At 32.6% G+C, this 24,462-nt stretch overlaps 1 protein-coding gene across 1 annotated transcript in view; it reads left to right on the plus strand.

Annotated features, from left to right (window-relative positions):
• The window catches only part of LOC129217117 (methionine--tRNA ligase, cytoplasmic-like), a 116,917-nt gene extending 96,486 nt beyond the window's left edge, over positions 1–20,431 (plus strand). The window contains exons 15-22 of the mRNA XM_054851367.1: positions 2,997–3,130; positions 11,059–11,138; positions 12,510–12,641; positions 14,096–14,200; positions 16,911–17,094; positions 18,921–19,004; positions 19,780–19,884; positions 20,227–20,431. Coding sequence (XP_054707342.1) covers positions 2,997–3,130; positions 11,059–11,138; positions 12,510–12,641; positions 14,096–14,200; positions 16,911–17,094; positions 18,921–19,004; positions 19,780–19,884; positions 20,227–20,385 — 983 coding nt within the window. The 3' untranslated portion in view covers positions 20,386–20,431. The remainder of the gene's footprint in view (positions 1–2,996; positions 3,131–11,058; positions 11,139–12,509; positions 12,642–14,095; positions 14,201–16,910; positions 17,095–18,920; positions 19,005–19,779; positions 19,885–20,226) is intronic.
• The last annotated feature ends 4,031 nt before the right edge of the window (positions 20,432–24,462 follow it).

Below are 24,462 nucleotides of genomic sequence, written 5' to 3' on the forward strand. Positions count from 1 at the left end.
GGCGGGAAGGAAAAAAATTATTACCAGTGAGTGTTTTACTAATGATCTGCTATGTATTTTTCTAAATTGGACTTGAATATCTATCTGTATGTAATTATTAAAATTTCAGTAGAATAGACAATATCACAGACAATATCATATTTTTAAAAGGGCTGTTTTGCCAGATGTAGTGCAGTAGTCTGAAAATAAAACAAATAAATAAAAACTACTATTGAACTCAGTTAATACAAAATTTCACAAATTAATCCTTATTAGGCGGTTATTGTAACAACCACAAATAAGTAAAATTGTGAAAATATTGAAAATTATATCCATATTTGATTTTTTTTTTTTTGAAATTTATTATTTCTTATACCCTTATTGTAAGCTTAGTCCTTACGTTGAAAATGTTTTAATCATTTCTTAAAGTTTAACATTAAAAAAAAATGTTTTTAGGGCTTCTAAATTTCATCACATTTCTTGATATCTGGCTGTAAAACACCTAGTGCCATTTTTATATCAACATCTTATGGTGGTATCTTATAAAGTTGCATTAAAGTGATAATTCATAATGAAGGTTTTTCAGTTAGTTTATCTCTAAACAAATTCAAGTGCCCCATCAACAGATGTGCAAGCTTTATTCTCTATATTTTTAAAACGTTCAATATATGCTTCTTGATGGTTCTGATTTTCCACTTGTAGTTCCTGAACCTACGACTGGGATTTCAGAGACTCATTAGGATTGTTATTTTTGAAATTTTTAAGGAGAAACTTGCTACTTGCATAACTTAGTTGGTCAACATCAGGCACAGGGCTGACGAGAGGCCTTGTCAGACTAGTCCAGGGATGATAGTGGACTCCAGTAAATTTTCTTTCTGAAAACAGTGCGACATTTTCGGAAGCTATGAGGAAGCGCCCCCCCCCCCATAAAAACTTCAAATTTCATACAAAAATCATTGGGGGAAAAAACACATAAACACATTAAACATTTTGAAAGGGTTTTTTTTTTCAGTAATTTTTTAGTTTTAGAATGTGTTGTCACCCAAAATTTTCAGAAACGGCAACCCAAATTTTCCCGGATTACAAACACCGCTGGCCTAGTCTGAATATTTAAGCAAAGGAACTCTTAAATTTTGATAGAAATTGTTTCTGAAAGATCTTCTTGCTGGTCACTGCACCTTTAACTGGCACCTTGCCATAAAGGGTGTCAACAATGATCCAACCTTTTCTGCACTTCACCCCGCCTCTTAGAGATACACCTTAGGTTAGTTATGATGCAACCTGGTCTTTATCACGAGAAAAATTACATCTTATGTAATTGTAAAGTGTTTTCTGCATATAGGTTTGAAAACCTTGGTCGTCGTTTCTCGAATGTTTGGAAATTCATGGCATTCTTATTTGGTACTTGCTGAATTTTGCTTCAGCTTTTGGTCTGTCTGACTTCTGTCTGGGGATTAGTGCAATAGGACCTCTGATAGTGCTTGGCAACCACATAAAATGCTGAAAATTTTTTATTGAAAAAAGTTACAATATTCAATGATGAAATTTTATGTGGAGAGTTCAGAAATTTTTGCTGAAACCTGCATTTTAGTGCACATATTATGCACGAGATTTTTACCTTAGTTAAATAGTAAACCAGATTTTACTAACTAAATGTTTGTGTTAGCCGCAAAAATCCGTATTAAACATGATCGTATTAAGGGATTTCTCATTGGAATATTTTTATTTAATAAAGAATATTGTGAAATTCATTTTTTTTTTTCTTTTTGGAGCTAACAGAAAGGGTAGAAAATAATTTGAAGCTTTGTTTTGCAAAAATCATATCCTTTCCTCTACTGAAAAAAAAAGTTCAATATTTTAGGATGGTTGTCATTTTTACTCAAAATTAGAGTGTTTGCAAAAGTCTTATCAGGAACCATAGTTTCAAAATCTTTACTATATAGACCCATTACAAGCATCCTTGTTGTGCAAGAAAAAACTTATTCTTTTTTATTCTTAAAAAAATAATGCAATAAAGAGAAGCAAGCTCATTTTCATTTGATCTGCATTTCCAATCTTCCTGTTTTACTGCTATATGTTATTAGTTGTTTCTTCTTGATAACTCACAAATATAGGGTAAAGAGAATAATGACGTTCTTAACAATGTCCCGCAAGATAATTGCATTGTATGATTTATCCTTTTTTTGCTGAGTAAAATGTGAGGCAGTGAGAAGCAACGGGATGTAAGTGGACATTTTCAAGTTTTGAGTAAAACACCTTTAAAGGTCCTAGGCTTTCATTGCAAAGTTTTTCTAATTCGTATTGCATAACAGCATGTGCCAGGGCTACTAGTACTATCTCTTGTCCCAAGACATCTCTTGTCTCCCCCCAAGAGGAGAGGTTCACCTCCCATGTGTACTGGTAATCTCCAAATTTTAAATTTTGGCACTTACATCCCTTTGCTTCTCACTGCCTTATGTGTATTCTATGTTATATAGACTTAAGTTACAATATTATTACAAAAAAAAAAAAATTACTGGAATCCACAAGTAATCCATCATTGAAAGTTCACCAAGTAAATTCTGAAGCTTCATCTTATTAGAGAAAGTATTTTCTTAGGACAGTCGAGCTAGAATCCACAATAATGAGAGTGTGATTCCAATCAGAAAACTTCTTCCAGCAGCTACTATGCGCTACTATTTCAAATGAATGAACGTCTTTTTTTTTTTAATAGCCAGTGTATATTTTACCTGTAAAAAATTTATTACTTTTTCTAATTTTCATTTGAAACTGTAGCTAGGTTAATTATTTCAATAAGTTTTGTAAGTTTCTTGTCCCTACCCCAAACTTTTTATTTTTGATTTATTTTGTTGAACATAATATTATAATTTTTGCTGTATTTACGTGCAGACATTTTGTGATTTTTCATTTAACTTAAGTCAAAAAATAGTCTCAAGTGTAGATCCAGGTTACATTAATATACTTATAAGTTTACTTTTCAATGCAGGATAAAAATGATTTTCATATTTCCTATATAGAGTATTTAAATTATGAAGAAGCAAAATTTTCAAAAAGTAGAGGCATTGGTGTATTTGGAGATAATGCTAAAGATACTGGAATTCCGTCAGACATATGGAGATTTTATTTATTGTATATTAGACCTGAAGCTCAAGTAAGTGAAAGCATTTTTTTTTTTCTTTTTTGACAGGAAAGTCCTTTTCCTATGTAATAGATTTTTTGTTTCAATTCAGCGATCTATTACAATTAATTCATGATATGTTTTCTTTGATAATTACCTTTGTAATTCCTTTAATGATAGAAAAAAAACACTGCTAGCATTTGGTGTTAAATAAAATTAAATAATAAAGGATTTTACTGTGAAAGATTTGAAGATATGTTAAATATTTGATGTCAACAAATCTATATGGTTTTAGTTATACTGTAAACCTTCAAACCAGAACTAAGGGGTTCTTTTTTTCTTTAATTTCCTTTTTTTTTTTTTTTTTTTTTGGCATTTTTTTTTTTTACAGCAGCAGAAAAAAGTGGCGCTAAATCAAATTAACAGTGGGGTTACTTTGTCAAATGCAAACTAATAACAGTTTTAACATTCGGAAGGAGCCATAGAAAATTCAGTGTAGCAAGCAGAAATGAAAATATTGGCTAATGACATACGTCCTAAGCACTCTTCTCCCCTAAATAAGAGTACATCCGGAGCTCATTAAGAATCATCAGGCACCTGGTTTTCCTGAGGGTTTGTACAGTACTTTATTTTTCCAAATTATATGCTGAAGTAAAAATGCACCCCCCCCCCCCCCTCTGGTTTACTCTTATCTTTTGGCGGCTCTGACAGTAGTCCGGAACAAAGAAACGGCCTGGTACTGAATGTACTGAACACTAAATATTCCTTCACTTCCATCAGCGTGGAAATTTCTTTCTATTATTTGTTTCTCAGTACGTCAAGTTTACTATAAAAGAGCATAATCTCTCCTCACAATTCTTGCTTAAGTCAGATATACAAATGGCTGAGAAAAAGAGAAACCTGTTTGGATTTATGAGTGGAAAAGATAGTTTCAATTAGTAGAATTGAGCTTATCATAAAAATTATTATTTAGCTCTTGCCGTCAATTTCCAGCAATATGTATCCTACATTTTGAGGGGAAAAAAGCCCTTTCGGAGATTCATGCCTCAGATTATATTTTGTGTTTTGCCTGAAAAGTTAAGCACAAGACTTTATTATTTAATTTGACTGAAAAATTTATCACCTTGCTCTCCTCGCGGTTAACGAATACTGCTGAAAAAAATATTACCTCGCACTAAAGCATACAAAATACTTTGGCAAAAAACCAATTTTCTCGTCGTTTAAATATCATAATGATCTTGCTCATTTATTAACTAAAATGTTTTATCTTAATGTAAAATATAGTCATAACTAAAATTTTATATAATTTATAGTTATTTGTTTTTATTTCTCTTTCATCTTTTCATTTCTCCCTCATGGGTGCCCAAATAGGGCGGCAAGTGAGGGCTCAAGTTCCACCCCCCCCCCCTTGGAAATGAGAACTTCCTTGCTTTTAGTAGGGTCACACGGGGGGATTATGGGTCCCTCTCTTTCCAGGGTAAATAATGGTCACCAACTTTTTACTGTTAAAAAATGCTTTTGCAAAGAAACTAAATTATGCTAAGTCATCCTTATACATTCAATTTTCCTATACCAAGGTCAAAAACAATGCAACAGTAAAGTAAATAAAAGAGAAAAAAGAGTTTTCACACACTTCTATAAAAACATCTTCAAAAAAGATTGCCTCAGAAAATCATGATTTTTTTTTCAAGATTCGTGTCGGTGAAACACTGTTGAAGGAATAATTTTGTTGGTACTGTTTTTAATAGCAAATGGTCTAAGCTTTTCATACTACATGCATTTTTTCTTCTTTGAAAAAAAAAAGTTATATAAAAGTATGCTGATTTATACCCCAGTTTAGTGGAGTAAATTCTGGGTCAGTACATTTTCTGATATTTTAGATGTTTTTCTTATTTACTTCTACGTGAATAATATAAGTATTAACTTCAACTTATCCTTTTCTGTGACAAACTCTCTCTTAAAAAAAAGAAATTTTAATGCTCCAAGTGCAACATTAGATATTTTCTCATCTTCAAATGCTGCTATAGTATCATGCCCTTTTGGCTAGCAAATCAATTTCAGCTTTGCAGATAAACTATGTCAGCATGCAATTATGGCACACATCAAGAACCAAAATAAGCAACAAATTAATGCAAAGCATTTAAGTTCCAAATAAGGAGACAAAATCGATAGTTATAACAAATCAAACCATGGGTGCAAGACCTTCCTTCTCAGGACGGATTTCCGTCTTGGACAAAATTTCCGAGACAGAGGTCGGGACGGAAAGAAATTCAAATACTTTCTTTCGGTTTTTACCTAAAAAAGGAAAATTGAGTGTTTGACTTTACACGCATAAATGAAAATTATGTGCACTCTTAAAATGTCTGAATCTGAATCACCGATTGAGAGTGACTGCTGACGCGATGAAATGTTTATGCCACAGCAAAGGGCTTCCACATACCAGGTAATACGGGAACTATCAGGGGTTTTGAAGATTTTAATGAAAATGGGAATTTTCGAAAGAATGGGAGGGGGGGGGGGGCGGATTTCAAGCTGGTTTGAAACACCGATGGGTAACTGTTCCTGCATTTTTGTCAAAAACTTGAGAAATAACTAAATTTCATTCATGTCATTCAATCTAACACTCACTAGAATGGAAATATGAGGGGGGAGGGGTTGGAGAAAGAGAAAGGAAACGAGAAAATAACGGCAGCACGAGTTCGCGAAAAAATGCTTTTCTTGCAATAAGTCCGCAAATTAACCCACGATACTGAGGTCTTAAAACGTTTATATCTTGGACAATCTCAGAGTTGGGGGGGGGGGGGGGGGGTACTCAAAGGCTCCAGTATCAAATATCGGAAAACTGAATTGAAAGCCGTTTTTGAAGCTAGGAGTGGTTTGGGACTTCTCCTCTACAAACTCTTAAAAATTTAAAAGTCACGAATGTTTAGGCTGTCTTTAACACTAGAAAGACGACGTTTTCTGTGTACCTAGAAAGACTAGCAGTGGTCATTTTGACCACTATACTTAAAAATGTGAAAATGATTTATTTTCGGGATTTTTAGTCATAGAAAAGATTTGTTTTGATGCATCGTAAATTTATTTAACAATTTAATCATAATATAACCAGAAAATTAGTCTGAGACAGCTTTTTTTTTTTAATTTAATTTTATGTTCTATCAACTGAAAAGCATATATACAGTAAGTAAATGATATTGCGGAAGATTAAATTTGTACAAAATAGAGGACATTTTGTAAGCATGTAATCAATTACAAGTATTTTCAACTATTCATGTGATTCATTTCTTAAATGCATAAATATCGTAATATACTTACACTCTTCTTTACAATATTTACTAATAATCATCTTTATCACTTTCCATGTACATGAGCCACATTTTTTTTTTTTTTTTTTTGCAATCAGAACAAATAGTCATAGTTTTATTTCCACATTATTTCATTTGACATCGTTTTTGCTTTTTCTCTCAGATAAAAACTTTATCATCTTTTTGTGCTGTGCTAGGTTTTCGAAAAATTATCGCAATCAACTGATGAAAGTGTATTTTTTTCGTCGCTAGGAATATATTCCTCCTCAGATAATTCAGACTACGCTTCCAAACCAGAATCAATTTCAGGCAAATCCTGCAACAGTTGCAGAAATTCATTTTCTGATTAGTTTTGCTTTCCAACGGTCCTTCGCGACATCATAAAGGGAATAATTAGACTGGAACTTTTAAGTGCATCGAAGGAAACAAACGCCTGTGTTTCAAGCCAAACATATGTTTTAGTGCTCAAAATAATTCCAGCACAAGTTTTAAGAATCCACCTGTTATAAATTGATCCCTTTTCAAAACTAAAAGAATATTATGTGTCTGATCGTATGCTTTTCAGAGTCACCTTTCTCAACTTTGTCCCCTGCTAGCAGAAAAAAAAGAAGCACGTGACCAACAGGTGTTTCGCATTTTCCTAACGGCTCAAAGAACTGCACCTGACCAGCAGATGCTACTCAAACCCACTGATTACAAAAGAACGCTATTCACCCTGACAACTAACAAAAAATCCATAGTGCACAAATCTGATAAAAGTGAACAAAATAGGAAGCATAAATAACAGCGGTCAAAATGACCGCCGTCAGTCTTTCTAGGTATAAACACTTATAGCGACTGTAATAATGGGCCTAAAGAAATAAATATTACTTTTGTGAGATCTTAATAAATAGTTAGGAAAAGTCAATAAAGTGAAAAGAGTTTGAAAAAAAAATGCAGCAAATATGAGCGTTTGAAAATCGTTTACGATCAAAATGACCGCTTTCGTCTTTATAGTGTTAATGATGTAAAAGTGGGGAGGGGAGGTTTAAAAAAATCGAAAACTGCAGTCTTAAAAACACTAATTTAGACAATCTTTGGTCACTTTATGAGAAATGGTTTTGGTGTCCTAACATGAAAATATTGTAGCTGATGTATTAAAAACTATTTGTGGCCAGACTTAAATGACTTAAGAGGAAGGGAATTTGGGGCCCTCTCCCGAAAAGTGTTTGTTATTGAAGCCATAAAGCTTTTAGGCTGTCTTTGGCAATGTCAAAAGGGGGGAGGGGTGCTCTCTTCAGGCAAAATTCCGAAACTAGAGTGCTAAAAGCACAACTTTAGACTGTCTTGGGGTTCCCTGAAAAATATTCAAAGCTGAAGTATTCAGTTAAGAACAGGGAATTCGAAGACTTTCTCTCGGTAAATTTTAGAACTTAAATTCTTAAAACTTCAGTGATGAAAAGGGGGAACTGCAAATTTAAGTTAAATTTAGGGAACTTAGGGAAAGGAGCTAGGGGGTGGGACTCTCTCCACCGAAAATTTTTCTATGCTGAGGTATTGAAATGCTATTTTGGCTGAAAATATTTTCCGTCTTGAACACATCACCAAACTTGCACCCATGAATCAAACTCGCTTATCTATGTTGTAACTGCATAACGTACCAAGAGAAATCGAATTCACAAATGTAATCAGTGAGAAAAACTCTGCTTGCAAAAAAATAAAGGTACCTCAGCAAGCTGATATAGACAGCGCTTAAATGCAAAATGAGCTTATTTTGGATTTGTTTATGACAACAACAAAAAGAGGGTAGAATTTGCAAAAACAATCCTGTTTTAAAAAGTTCAAAAGATGGTGCCATAACGAATATAATTCTGTACTTGAAAATCAGATATACTTTGTTGTATATGATGATAGTAACATTTCTACAATAGGAAAGTAACTTAAATTTTGGGCAAAGAAAAAACAGAAATGAATTTTCTGGAACAAGGCGTCGGAAATTTTAGTTTGTTCAAGCGAGACATTTCTAGAAGTAATTTGAAATAAATGCATTTGTTTTCAGTCTAGTTAATTGAAATTGAAAAGAAAATCCTTGCAGTTGATAGAAACATAAATGATGAAGGTAGCATACAACTATTAGAGAAATTTCTGCATTGAAGTGTGGGCTTTGAGCAAACAGCAGTAACCAATTGTAGTCGACTAGTAAGAGTAACATCAATTTCAATTATAATGTGTTATTCCTTAAACATAAAACTTTTTGTCACTAAAAAATCTCTTAGTAGGCTAAGAAATGATAATTTAGAATAGTTAATTACTTTTAACATGGATTACTTTTAAAAAAAGGGGGTGACCCATATTTGCCCCATGAGTGACCCATAATTGCCCCGATACCGGGAAATTCCTGGTCACTTATTAATTTAAATAAAATAAAAAATAATGTAATTTTAGGTAAAAGGATTATTTGAATAATTTCTCAATTGTGTAAGCTTATTCCATGCCAAATTAAATCATTTTATCTTTTATACTTAAAAAATATTAAGATGTTATGGTATTTTGACCCATAATTGCCCCGTCTGACCCTACTTTTTTCTTTGCAGAAATGTAAAAACATTTTTTCTCCAACCATTAATGAATTAGTTACCAAAAAAGTCTAATTTCAATAACTAATCTGTACTGAAATCAGTTTCCATGGAGAAAACATCCTGCTAAACCATGGGAAAAATATCTGAGGCCTCCCCCCCCCCTAAAATTTTACATATGGGTGTCCATGCGACCGGCATATTGCCATGCACATCTTTTTTGTACCCTAAACAAGAATCACCTTAGTCCTGTGGTGCAATCAGAGGGGGGCCCACAGGGCCCGTTGTCACACCAGAATGCTGAGTTGAATTATCTTTAAAAAGTATTCTTTCTTGCAGAAGAGAAGAAAAAAGAACGTTTCTTAGGGGAAAAAGTTATTTTAATATGAAAAAAAGTTAGGAAAACCCATAATTCTTTGAGAAAGAAATCATTGAATTAAACTTAACAGTTGATAACTATTGATCATCTAATTCCACTCTTTTACCTCTCCTGCTAGTTCATTCCCCCCTTTTTCAGTTTTTCTCTATTCTAGTGCCTCCAAAGCCCTCTATTCTAAGCTGAGCCTCCAAAGCCCCGCCCCCCATTCTAAACCATTATAGATAGTCCCAAATTTTGTTTTCCAGGCCCCAATTTTTAAGCGATTTCCTGAAGAAATGTCCCGATTTCTGCTATCTAACAACATTGAAGATGGTCTTGAATCTCATCCCTCTAATATCTGAAGAGAAAAAAATAACAAAAGTTGCGTTTTTTTAATTTTACTTTTGCGAATTTCATGAGCCGAAATTCCCTTTTTTTAAAAATATCATCAGGTTGTCTACAATTTCGTTTTTGGAACTTCGATTTTGAAACATTGAGTGAAGGTGGTAAATTGATCGGAGACATTTCTTGGGACCCATTACTTTTTTTAACGTAAGCAAATGCTGGGTTATTCAGTAAGCACACCGTGAAAATTACGTTTTTAAGGCCTTAATTTCAAAAACTTTCCACGCCAGCTCTCGTTGAGGGTATAAACCTTTCCTTCCTTTAACATAACCATTTTTTTTTTAATTGTGTTTTTCAAATGGAATTTCAGACGTGTTCCGGGGTAGAACCACCTGAGGCTCTCTATTTCTATGTTTTTCCTTCCCCATTCCTTCCTTTTTCGAACGTATAGTTTGAGATATATATCGTCACTTCAGAGCAACAGTAAAATATCTTAGTACTATTTCTGGGATTAGATGTCTTATTGTTGTTCTGAGGCGACGATATATAAATTTTTGTAAAAAAAAATAAGCCTGCCTCCTTTTAAAACGACTTTCTGACTGCGCCACTGCCTCAACCGCCCCCAGAACAATATCCTGGATTCGCCACTGCTGTATATGCCTCATTACTTAGAAGTCTAATCTATAGATAATTAATCTAATAAAATAAAATATGAAAAAGTATAGTTAACAAATGGGTAATTACCATACATATATTTACAAAAGGGAGGTTTGAATGTTTAAAAATAATGATATATTTTAAATTCAGCATTTTAAATTAGGGAGAAAAATTAGAGCAGTTTTCCTAGTCATTTGAAGGAAAATGAGTATTTTGCATTCGATAGTAGATAGCGTAAATGTAACTTAATATTCAAAAGATGAAAGTGTAGTTCTCAGTAATTGTGCATAGCGTTGCTGCAATAAAATGTCTCAAAAGGTGCATCTAAATAATGTGGATGTCTCTGAGAATAATAGATAGTAATGAAATGTCTAATCCTGAAATGTTTAAGTTTCTATGCATTGATTCTACTTACTGCACCAGTTTCAGATAAGTCATTTTTTTATGTGTATTTAAATCTAGTCAGTGCACCAGTGTCCTCTTTGCTAACAATTAATAATTTTCCCATTTCAAAGTCATATTGCACAATTTTTCATTTTGCATAAGATGACTTCTGGAATTTGATTGTTTTAAATCATGATTGTGAACAAATTAAGGCAAAATTATTTACTGTAGTAAAATTGCATTTTTGGTGTATTTTTTAAAAGAGGTGAGTATTTCTTCAGGAAATCATTAATTTTCTTCATAGAATGCATATTGCTTGTTGTATATTCAGCTTATATGTGTTTAATTTATCTGTAGGATACTTATTTCAGCTGGAGTGATTTGATGCTTAAGAATAACTCTGAGCTTTTGAATAATTTAGGCAATTTTATCAATAGGTAATGTTGACTTTCAATTGTTCAATTTCAATAGGTAATGTTGACTTTTCAATTTTTGATGCCAGTAAATTTTTTTTTTAAAGGTTGTAATAAGATGTCAATTAAGGACATGAAAAGACAGTTTCTTTTTATCAAACTTTTCATTATGTAATGAAATGTTAAAATATCTTTAAAAATGTTTTTATCTGCATGTGCTTCTGCTCTGTGACAAGGATAGTTGAGAAGATATCTCCCGTATCATAGGCCCGGGTTTGGATCCACACAGGACCTGCCTATTATTAATTATTGCAGCATTTTCTCAGATCTTGTCCTAGTGGTTTAAAATCCACTTTTAGCTATAAGAGCTCCGGCAATTCTTTTTGGCATTTCAAGCTCTGTTTGTTTAGCCAAATATGAATGCACAGGGAGCGGCGGCTCTTGGTTACAACTGAAGTTACAAATAATTTTTTATCTAACGATACCCGCGCGGTTTTGCCCGTAATAGAAAAATTAAAAGGTCTTTTTGTTCGCCTGTATATTTATAAATAATGTGTGGTGAATTTTCTCCCCAATTGGCTTGTACCCATGTTACGGTTCCACGTTATGATAATCCACGTTATCCTAATTTACTTGTCCATCTTATGATAATTTTGTTCTTAAAATTCGAATGGAAAAAGAACTACATCGAATTTTCGAAAAATCGCTTCGAGGTGCACACTCCCATGCTACAAACTAACTTTGTGCCAAATTTCATGAAAATCGGCCGAATTGTCTATGCGCTATCCATGTCACAGAGATCCTGACAGACAGAGAGAGATCCGGACAGACCGATCCTGACAGACAGACAGAGAGAGATCCAAACAGAGAGACTTTCAGCTTTATTATTAGTAAAGATGTGCACTTATTTTAATTCAAAAAAAAAAAAAAATATGAAGGAGGCAATTAATTATAAACTACCTAACAGTTGAATGCTAAGCAGTAAGTTACTGCCCCTAAGCCAGAGCTAAGGCAGAACTACATGCAATATACCGGCCACCCGTTTAAACCGATTAATTGACATATTGCATATAGTTAAATGCTGTCTGGAGAACAAACAGTGCAATTGCCTTTAATGTGCAGAATTTTATGCTATGGAAAATATTTTGGTGCCGTTTCATGACCTTAATAATTTGATTATTCATTGAAATTTGTGTATGGTTTTGAAATACAATTGCAAAATATAATTCAATATAATATGCATTCATTTGAATGCAAACAAACTAATAATGCTTATCTGTTTTAATTTTGAACTATTTTAAATGATAAATTTTTTGTGAAAAAGACATTTCTGCATCAGTAAAACTATAACAGAAAGGACTATGACATTTCTAATGTTTTCATTTATTGTTTCAGAGGTTTGTCTTTTGTGAGTAACTCCTTTTCTGGTATTGTACCTGAGATGATTTTAGGAGAAGCTGAAAAAAAACTAATCGCCCAGGTTGATAAAGAGCTAAAAGCATATATTGCCTGCTTGGAAAAGACAAGGTTTTGAACATTTTATATTAATTTTGTGGTTCTTCTGTGCATTAAAAGTCTTTCTTAATCTTCAAAATGTTTTGTTTTCCTGCATTTTCATGCAATGAATGATTGAAGTTTTCTTTATGGAGAATTCATGTTGGTTAGCTGTTAGAAAAAATTAATCTAAATATGAAAAGTGAAAGCATTATTTTATTATTAAAGTTTTTATTTATGTTTTAATTTTAATTTTTTGTAATAAATTGTACAGAGATTTGTTTTCTTCTGGCACAAGAGCAGCCATAGTTTAATCTGCACTATTATTATAAATGCGAAAGTTAGAATGTTCATGCTTTAACAATTCAACTGATCATCATAAAATTGTGTATACACGTTGTCAGGGGTGCAGAATAGGGCATAGGGTACCTTTCATCAAAAAAAAAAAGTATTGCAAGATTTTTATTCCAAGTTAAAAAAAAAAAAAAAACCCTAAGTTTGAGAATATCTCTACAAAGAAATGTCATATTTGTTTGATTTTTGCAGCATATTAAAACCCTTAAAATTTTGCACAAGGTGAACTTGATCTAAAGTTTGAGAGCAATTAGAACATTTTTTTATTCTTCCTTTTAAGTTATTTTCATATTCTGAAACAAGGTTTATCTTGATTTTTAAAGACTTATTTTGATGAGTTTTCTCCTAGACAGCTAGTAGTATTTTCATATTCTAAACCAAGGCTTATCTCAATTTTTAGAGACTTATAATGTGGCATGTTTTTACAGAGACAGGTAGTCGTTTTGTCAAGAATATATTTTGCTGAAAACAAATGCATGAATATTCTTTTAGATTTAAATTCAAGAGTCTGGTACAAACTGTTTTGGACTTAAAGCTCTAAAACAATCAATTCATTACCCTGCATGTGCTAGATACAATATAACTTTGAATTTAATTGCATCCATTTTGGAAACTATAATTCTCAAAAAAAAAGTTGGACATGAATTGATTGATAAAATCTACGTTAACTCAAGCAAAGCTGCAGGTAAAAGCTGATTTTTTTTTCTCTTGTGAGGGAATAATTATTTTTGTTTACTCATTATATATATGAATACGAAATTAAAAAAAAAAAAAATACATATATTGAATCTTTTGGATTCAATGTATCTTGCACTGTCTACTCTTTTTAGTGCCTTTTTCCCCCTTTTCAGTGTTTCTAAAATTTAAAACCATGCGTTTTCTTCTATGACGCAATAACTCTTATTCAAGTATTCCATTATTACAAACGTATTTATTTAAATGCAGTTCCAAACAAATCTCTTACTGTATGAAAAAAAACACTCTTTGGGACTGCAAGCATGGCATAAATTGAAAAATGAGGTCATCCATTGCAAGTTTTCATCCAAAATTAATTGCAAACAATGAATTTTAATTTTGTTTATTTACTTGATTTTAGATAATTATTGTTAATGTACTTGTTTCTTCATTTAAAGGATGAGAGATGCTATAAGATCAATACTCAATATTAGCCGATTTGGAAATCAATTTATTCAAGCAAATAAACCTTGGGAATTGGTTAAAGGAACTGTAGACCAGAAGTGAGTTATTATAGTTCTGTGAATATACAGTGAAGCACCGTTTATACATTTTTGAAGGGACTGTATGAAAAAAGCATACAAATAAAAAAATGTACAATAGGTATAGGTTAATGTGTTTTAGACTCTGCAGGGACCAATTTAAAAAACATATAACTGATAAAAACGTATAAAAGAGAAACCTATAAACAATGCTTCACTGTATTAAAATACTGCTTGTTCTACTATTTTTGCCTTACTAAGTCAAAATAAGATACACAGTCCAGTCACGTTAATGTGACCACCACGTACTTTCCACGTCAGAGTTAAATAACTAATCACAGAAGACAGGTGGCAGCACAGTGCAGTTGAGCGTATATAAAGGGTGTGTGAGGGCTTCGGAAAACATTTCAATTGTTGGCGTAATGCAGAAATGAAGCGATTTATCCCACGTCTAAAAGGGCATGATCGTTGGCTTTCGGGCCAAGGGTGGAAGCATTTCCGAAACGGCCTAGTTTGTGAACTGTTCGCGTGCCGCCGTGGTAAAAGTGTACCGTGCATGGCAAAATGGGACTGTCCAAAATTAGCGACGTGGCAAATGTGGTGCACCACTGGCCATAGATGACAGAGGCGAACAATGGTTGCGGAGATGCGTTCGGGGAGATAGACGGGCTACCGTTGAGCAACTGACCACCAAAATGAACCTAGGGGCTACCAAAAGTGTCTCCCAAACTACTATTCAGTGAACATTGCTGCGTCTGGGCCTAAGAAGCAAACGCCTGGTTCGTGCACCTATGCTGACTGCTGTTCATCGACGACGAAGGCTAGAATTTGCACGCCAGTACAGCAGCTGGACGTCCACTGAGTGGCGACAGGTATCGTTTTCAGATGAATCACGTTTTATGCTCCATCGGACAGATGGACGTTGCCGTATAAGGCGTGAAACCTCTGAAAGGAACCACCCTGCAACCATTGCCGGAACGGTCCAAGCTGGAGGCGGGAGCATTATGGTCTGGGGAATGTTTTCCTGGCATTCTCTGGGTTCACTGATCATTGTGGAAGGAACGATGGATCAATACAAGTACGCATCGGTCCTTGCGGACCATGTCCACCCCTACATGCGCATTGTTTTTCCTCAGAATGATGGCATCTTCCAGCAGGACAATGCGAGGTGCCATGCAGCTGCCAGTGTACGTGCGTGGTTCGAAGAGCACCAGGATGAGTTTACCATCCTCCCCTGGCCAGCAAACTCACCTGACTAAAACCCAATCGAGCATCTGTGGGACCATCTCGATCGAGTTGTTCGCGCCATGGATCCTCAACCACGTAATCTAGCGCAGCTGGCCACGGCATTAGAGTCGGCATGGCTCAACATCCCAGAGAACACCTTCAGGGACCTAAGTGACTCTCTTCCTGCACGTCTCGCAGCAGTCCGCTCTGCGAAAGATGGTTATTCTGGCTTTTGACAGATGGTCACATTAATGTGACTGGACTGTGTATTTGCATTACTTTTGTTATGTTGAACATTTTGTACTAGAACAGTGATAATTGTAAAGCTCTAGATTAGCAATCGCCAGCTGGTGACCATTTTATTAAATCCAATTTATTATCTGATCATGGAGCATAAATCATCATTATCTTCATTTTTTAACTCATAAATATTGTAAGCAGTGGTGCAGCATTTTATTATTACTACATACTGTACATACCATGTTGTTTTATTTTATGTTTTTTCCTCCCATCGAACATTCATTTTGTGCAACTTCAAGTATTTCATGTTGAACTAAACAGTTTTATATTTTTTAAATACAATACAAGTACAGTACTTTAAGTAAGAAACTGTAGTGTATAGTTGAGGAATGTTTTAAAGCAGTTTGAGGGATGTTTATTGGTATCTAAGAGAATTTTGTATGTTTCTAAAAAAATTGCATGCATATATTTTTCCACAACGTGAAATTTCGACTTACTTGAGGAGTCTTGGAACGCATCCCTCGCGTAAGTTGTGACTCGACTATAGTGCCTTAGAGTGAGCCAAGAAAACACGTTAAAATCCTTACACTCCAAGTTTGTTACGAACCAGTGTAAAAATGCGTTTTATGATGATTCATTCTCTAAATGTCGCCAACCTGGCAACAAATTGTTCAGCAAAATAAAAATTAAAAAAAGTGCCTCTGATATTTTAGCTTTTTAACATATTTTCCTCATGTCCTGTGAAAGTTGATTTGTAAGTAGCTGAACTGCTATGGCTGGTAGACATTTATAAATTTTACTCTCTAGTGCTGCTGTTTGGCTCAAATTCTAAATTCTAATGTTTCAGAATCAGTATTATTTCAGAAGGACTGTTTTTTACTTCTTGCACTTTGATCATGCAATGCTTCGCAATATTGGTTTTCTTGAAACTTGAAAGTCTTGGATAGATACTTTTAATCACCTTCATAGATCCAAGAACATTGTTTGGAACAAGACTTAAAAAGAATGATTGATAATCAAAACAGAACACAATGTTTCTTTATCCTGAAAACTAACACATCTTACTATAGCATTTATATGTTGTGTGTCATTCTACTTTGCCTTTGGGTAAGATTCGTTATACAGACTCTCAGTGGACTTTTCTAAAATTCTTAACCCCCCCCCCCCCCCCAAGGTTGTACATTGCATAAATGTTTGGATATCTAAAACTCGTAAATATTTTTTTTTTTTTAAATTAAAATACATTATCTCCTGTTTTTTTCAGAGCTGCTGCTGGTACAGTTCTTGGTTTGAGTGTTAATATTTGTTGCCTATTATGTACTCTTATGGAGCCGTATATGCCTGATGCTTGTGCTAATTTGAAGTCTCAACTGAACACCAACGCCTCTCATCACGTTTTAGTTGACGATTTTGTTTGCTTGCTTCCAAGTGGGCATAAAATTGGGAAGGTAATTTAATGTTTGAAATAGTAATAACAAAACTTAAATGCTCACAGGGTTGCCAAGCACCTGGAAAACATGGAATCGTCAGGAAAAAGGAAAATCACCTAAAATGATCAGAGAAATGTCGGGGAATATCACAAATTGGTTGAAATTTCTGGAAATGTCAGGGAATTTATTTCCATTTTTTCGGTCTGATTTAAGAAAATGCTGCTCCATTTGGGCAAAGATGCTGCTGTATGGTAAATTTACTTTCCGGATATGCGATTTTCCTGATAGTTGAGAGAAAGAAAATTCTAGCTCATTTTTGAAGACTAAATCTGATGAGGCTACAAAGATAAAAGAAGAAAAAAAAAATATCCATACGAAAATCATAAAGATCTGATTTAATATCATTACATTTTATTTTGTCTCTACTGGAAAAAAAAAATCTAAGCCATGCTTCATTAGAAATTACTAGTATTTTCCGCAATGCATCTGTGGTCTTATTAGTATCTTGGTAGTGTTCATTCTGTTTCTCTTTCTTTTTCATGAAATGAATGATGGTTAAAAAAATTAGTCTCAAAATTTGTGTTTTTATTAATACTTTTTTTTGGGAACATGCCAACATTGAAACTGGCTTTGGCTTTGCCGAAAATTACTTAGTGCCTTTGAGATTTCAATCTTTTTTCAAAAAAAAAAAATTGAAAATTGCTGATTTTTTGAAGCATTAATGTAAAATAGCAATGTAATCTCAATGTAATTTAATTTTTAGTTTATCTTAACTTACAGTATTGATTACAATTATTGATAATTGTTTAAAGCATTATTTGATTCATAAAGGAGGTTTATTTAGATTTAAAAAATGTTGTATTGGCATTAAATATCGCAAGTGGACATTCATTAACCTGGAATTTTTTTCTAAAAGCAACTAAAAAACCTGGAATTGTCAGGGAATTTCCTTCTTGAACTTCTGTGGCAGCCATATGCTCAATTTATTGAAAAAGAGGCAAAGCATTTTTCTTCTATTTTACATTAGCGTTTGAACCTTTTAATGAAATCAATTCAATGTTTATAACCTGCGATTTAAGTATGGTACTAGGTTTGTTTAACATATGCAACTGCTCAAGGCCCCGCCGCACCTGATAAAAATCTTAGGCCTTGGAGTATTCTATTCCATTAACAACAGAAGTATGAACAGTTGACACAAGTAAAAAGGTATACAACTTCTAGTATGGCATTTTGACGTATCAAATATATGCAAAACATTCCAAAAACTCTTGTGATTACTTTTTTAAAAATAATAATTTATGAAAGCAAACGTATTGTTGTTTGCGATAGCATATGATTATTTATTCCCACAGTTTTGCTGGCTTCCACCTTTTATAACTATTGCTCAGTTTGCATACACTATGAATAGCGTCGTTGCTTTCAATTAGCTGATGGGCAAAACTCAAAAGTATCATGATATATTTATCGTATATGAGCTTCAAACTCTTTCAACAATATTAATAAAACTAATCAAATGAAAATTTTTGCAGAAATTAAAAGGGTCAATACACGGGTTTTTTCTTGTAGAATTTTTGAAGCGTATTTTCAATAAAGAATTCAGTAATTATGTACCTGCCAACCTCTATTTTTAAAAATGCGATTGATTTACAAAAAAAGTAAAAGAAATAGTAAAAATACAAAGATTTTTTGTGAGATTACTTTGCAAAAATTCAAATAAACCAATTATCTAACTTGGAGTTGGTCAACCTTTTTAGAAAAGTGCCACTTTCTGGAGAAAAAAAGTTCTGGAAAGTTAAAAATTATTAAAAGAAGAAAAGCTTTTGATCTCAAATTATCTCTTTTAGCCTTCCCCTCTGTTTAAGAAAATAGAACAAGAGACAATCACCAGTTTGAAGGCAAAATATGCTGGTCAACAGTCCCCAGAAAAGGTATGTGAAAATACATTTTGATGAGTTTTTTTTCCTTTCAAATTTAAACTTGAAATTTTTTTCATTTTTTGAAAAGATAAAACAGAATTTCCCCACAACAAATTATCCAAAGCATTAAATATGCAATGGACTGGATTCAAAACAAAAACTGGATAAAGCAGTGAAAATATTTGCCATGGTTCTAAGTGGCTGTTTCCCTATGTCAGATTTGTTTGGAAGTTCCTTTTTTAGTTTTTGCCATTTTGAAGAAAACTAAATTTTGACATTTTACTTACAGTTATGATTCTGTTTTGACTGTAATGGGCAATTTGTATGAAATGGAGATGCTGTATTATATTTTTGATCTAAGGATGACAAACTTAACTTGGGGAGAATGGAGGAATAACAGTTGATATAACTCATTTTGACTTCTTAGAACATGAAGGGATGTCCATATGCAACTATTGTTAACGATCGTCTTGCACTAAGCCGTTAATTGCTGTTATTGGCCATAGTTAGAGGGTACTTGTTCCAAATAGTTAAAATTCTTAATTTTTCTGTTATTGCTATTCAAGTGAAATAGGATTTTTAAAAATATTTCATTGACATAAACCCAATGTGTAAGGCATTTTCCCATTTGTTCTATTGAAAATCATTTTTTGTAAATGATTCCTAATGGCAAAATTTATGCTGAAGGTTATACTGAGAATTGAATAAAGCATTAAGAGTAATAAATTCATTGGAATATTTTCTTAGCATGGTTGGAATAAATTGTACATAATGTCAATGTTTTTAGGAACCATCCAAAAATACAGGAGCAGAGGAAAATTGCAAAAATAGTCCCACAAATGTTGTGAAGGGAGAAGGAATTGAGGAATTGACAGAAATGGTTACTAAGCAGGTAATTGTGTTTTTTACAAAGTACAACTAAAAACGATTTAGATATCGCTAGTATTTTATTTTTTTATAAATCAGTTTTATTTCTTCATTTTGCATTCTACATGCTTTTAAACTATGTAATGAATTTTGATGATAAAACTAAGGATATTAAATTTAAGATTTATTATTGGACTGCATCATGTTTATTTACATTCTGTAAAAATAAGTTTTCTTATTCTCATTTACTTTGTATTGGATTTGCAACTGATTTTGTACATATCGGTTAGTTAAAATGATTTTTGTTTAATCAGTTCAGAACTATATTGTGAGTTTATTTTAACATAACAATTCCTTTCTAATGTAGGGCAATAAAGTTCGAGATCTGAAAGCAAACAAAGCCAGTAAAGTTGAAATTGATAAAGAAGTTGCCACCCTTTTAGAGTTTAAAAAGCAGTTAGCACTTGCAAAAGGCGAAACTCCTGAGCAGACTCAAGGGAAGTCCAAATCCAAAAAGAAGCGATAATAGTAATTGTGCTACTTATTTATTTAACTAAATAAAATGTTTTACAACCCGTAAAACATAACTTTTGTCACTTACTTTACTCATTCAACTTCTTCAGGGTCGTACGCTCCGGGAAAACCTGGAATTGTCAGGAAAAATGACATAATTAAAAATGTCAGGGAAATTTCCAATTTCGCCCCCAAAAATTTTTTTTCCGATTTTTTCCCATAGAATTTTATTCTATGAGATCTAATCTTCCTTTTTATTGATGTTTCCTAAAAAATATTGTAAAAGTTTTGTAGCAGAATGACGCTGGCAATAAAAAAAAAAGGCGAACGAAAAAAAAAATTTCCGCGAACTCCATTTTTTTCCCTCAACAGTTTCTAAAAAAAATTCCTAGGGTGAACAGGAATTATGCACAAACTCAACAGGAGAGAAGATAATTTACTGCTTCTGAATCGCAAGCCTGCGGATGGTAGGGTCGATCTGAAAATCGTTTTTTTATCGAAAAGTCTTTTCAGCTATGTGTGAAACGTAGTCGCCTTTTTTGGTCATTCATAAGATGGAAGTAGACACGATGCTTAAATAAATGCCTAAATTTCCAAAAAGTAAGCAAAATTGGATGTTTTCTTTAACTAAAACAACGCAAAATGTGCTGCAAATTGTTTTGTTTTTTTTTTTTAATTTTATTTTACTTTGTTTTAAACATGTAATTTTCTTTCACAAAGATTTATTATTTAAAAAATTTTTCCGTGCTACAAGTTCAAAAAATTTTTTCTTTTAAATTTTTGTCGTTGCCGCCATCTTTGGTCATTCCTAAGATGGCAGTACACGAGACTTTTTAAGTGCCTAAGTTTCCGAAAATGGAATTGGATGTTTATTGCAATGCAAAATGTGTCCCTTTTTCCGTATACTTCGAAATTATTTTCCAGAAAAATGCGAAATTTTATCCCCAGAACTTTTTTTTTATTCTAATTGATGCTAAAAACAGACTATTTTGTCTTAATTGTAGTTTTTTTAGGATTATTAATTATTTATATCTACTTTTATGCTACAAATTCAAAAATCTACTTATTTTAATTTTTTTACTTAGTTGCCATATTTGGTCGTTTGCAAGATGGAAGTATTAGATATAAATTTACAAAAACATAATTGGATGTTTATCACAATGTAAACTATTGAAAGTAAATGTGCACTTAATTATGAATTTTTAAAAGTCAATTATTTTTAGAATTTTTTTTTTAAATTTTAATGTAAGCATCCTTTAATGCAAAAGAAAAAAAAAACTGACGATTATTGGCATCAGCCTATGATTGACGGATGTTGACCTTTGTTATTATGCATTATATGGTATACTCATCGATGCAACAAGTTAATCATATTTATACTGAAAAATAGCTTTGTACTTTGCTCAATATGTTTTGTGTTACATACTAATAAGAAAATAAAATGAAGAATTGAGGCAGTGAGAAGCAAAGGGATGTAAGTGGACTATTTTAAGTTTCGAGTAAAATGCACTTAAAGATCAGATCCTAGGTAGGCTTTCATTGATTTATTTTTTCTAAATCATGCTGTGCAGCAGCACCTACCAGGGCTACTAGTACAATCTCTTGTCCCAAGACAGAGGAGAGGTTCACCTGCCATTTGTACTGGTTATCTCCAATTTTTTAATTTTGCCACTTGCATCCCTTTGCTTCTCACTACCTCAATTGTAAACCAAAATCGGAGAAAGATTGCTGCACAATTACAGCAAAACCCTAATATGCATGACATGTGCCATCAAAAAGATGCGAAAATAAGTTGAAAGTACTTTGTTTTCAACTAGTAGTAAACAAAATAATAATAATAATTTTGAATAAAATGTTTAAAAAAAAAAAAAAACTTGTGACATAATTTTTTTTAAATCTAGAAGTGGAAAAGTTTAGTTCTTACGCATTGCTACTTTAAACAATTTTGATTACTTTGAAAATATTGTTACTTAAACTTAATTTTGAATGAAGCGAGTAACCTGGAGTTTTCTAAAAAAATAACCTGGAAAAGTCAAGGAATTTTTTTAACCACAAGTTTATGAACCCTGTTCTTATAAAACAACCAATAGCTAATGGTAATGTCTTTTTATTGAAGAAATTTGACTTTAGAATTTTTAAACAACATTTTTAATGTGTCTATACAGAGGAACCTTGTTATAATAAACCCTCAACAGACCGGGTTAGGAGATCGCTATAACCAATTTTGCAAAATGAAGTCGTAATTTATCTTGATTACATGATATTATCAAAAGTAATTCGAGTAAAACAAAGTAAGATACAGTATGACACTGATTTAATGTTTTTTTTTTTGCTGGAGTGACAATAAAAAAGCCTAATAAGCAGGAAAACGGGGGGGGGGGGGGGGCAAATAGTCATTAAATACTATAAAATAATATGAATAGATGTAGGTTCGCATAATAAAAATTTTTTTACAACATATTTGTTGCATCAGAAAGCATTAAATGCAGAAGATATTGAATCAGGGATCAATCAGTACTAGTATAAATTTGTGGCTCCTAACCTTTTTGACCAGGGTTCGTACGCTCCTTCAAAACTCCTTCATTTATGACATTTTTTTGAAGGGCCCTTCAAACTCCTTCTAAACTCTTTCTTTTTTAGTTCAAGACTACATAATCTTTCTCTATAACAGAAACTTAAAATACTTCGATTGACAACTCACTTCGTCACATAGTCGGATTTTAATGTACTAATTTCGTGAATTTGTTTTTTTTTTTTTTTTTGATTTACAAATTGGTCATAGTTAACTCATAAAAGTTAAAGGTGAGAATTTTATTAGAAGACTAAGACATTTCATAAGTGAAGTAAAACATGCTTAAAAATGGTGCTTGGCTATTTTTTAACCGACTTCAAAAAGGAGGCGGTTATCAGTTCATACCGTATGTATGTTTTTTTTTTTTTGTTTGTCCACTCACAGCGTCTCATCTAATGAATCGATTTTGATGATTGTTTTTTTAATGGATAGGGGATGGCTCAACTTAGGTCCCATTACTTTGTTTAACCATATTTTTCCTTTAAAAAAAGTTATGGGCAAAAAACAATAAATTTCATGCAATTTCCCTATTAAATGATTAAATTTAAAACCCATTGTTATGAAAGTTTGGTGCCATACGACAGTAACATTAATAGTAATTGTAATGATAATTTTGAATGAAGGCTTCTCTGAAGCAAGCATCAAGTTGCTTCAGGGGGATATTTCGATAATCGGGAATCTGGCACTGTCGTCTCACTTTTGGCTTAAATAATTTTATTTTGGTAACTCTGCTGGTTTATAGTAACAGGGGCCTGTCCAGGATTTTTCACAGGGTCCGTTTTTTGTGAAAAATCAAATAATTTTGTAAAAAATCAAAAAATTTTGCAAATTTTTTTTTTTTTTTTGTTAAAACAAAATTTTAGAATTTAGAGATGGCACAAACTGCATCAATTAAACTTAAAGTTGAGTGTTTTCCTCTTCTATGTCGAGAAAATCATTCTGGAGTGTTTTTCTGTTATTTGGCGGGGGGAGGGGGGGGGGCATCGCTCTTTCAAGTATCAATATTTATCTACCATTCTACATTATGTGAAATTATACTAGAAATATTTTTATACAGTATTTAAAATAACTAACAAAAATATAAATAAATAAAATAAAATTCAGAATAGGGTTCAGCATTCAACTTTTTGACCCAAGACACTCTTGAAAAGCACAGAAATTCGTTTTAAAACTTATAAATTCCGTGATTTTAACAAAAATAAAAAGATATTTCAATTGTTTACCTCTTAAGTAAGCGTAATAATCATCAAAAATTCGAAAAATGCAAAGAGATCGCAATTCTCAAAGTGAAGGCATCAAAAGTATAAAAAGGGCTTGTAAAAATATTTTTGATAAAATTATTTTAAAATTGCATTTTAGAGTCCTATGATAAACATATCATTAATATCTGTGGACACAGTTGACCCCCCCCCCCCCAAAAAAAAAAAAAAAAATTAAATAAACCATCTATTCAGCATTTTAATTTTTGACTCATAACAGAAAATGGAATTTTGCTTTAAAAACTTGAAATGAGAGTTC

This window comes from Uloborus diversus, chromosome 2, assembly GCF_026930045.1.
Source record: "Uloborus diversus isolate 005 chromosome 2, Udiv.v.3.1, whole genome shotgun sequence".
Taxonomy (NCBI): domain Eukaryota; kingdom Metazoa; phylum Arthropoda; class Arachnida; order Araneae; family Uloboridae; genus Uloborus; species Uloborus diversus.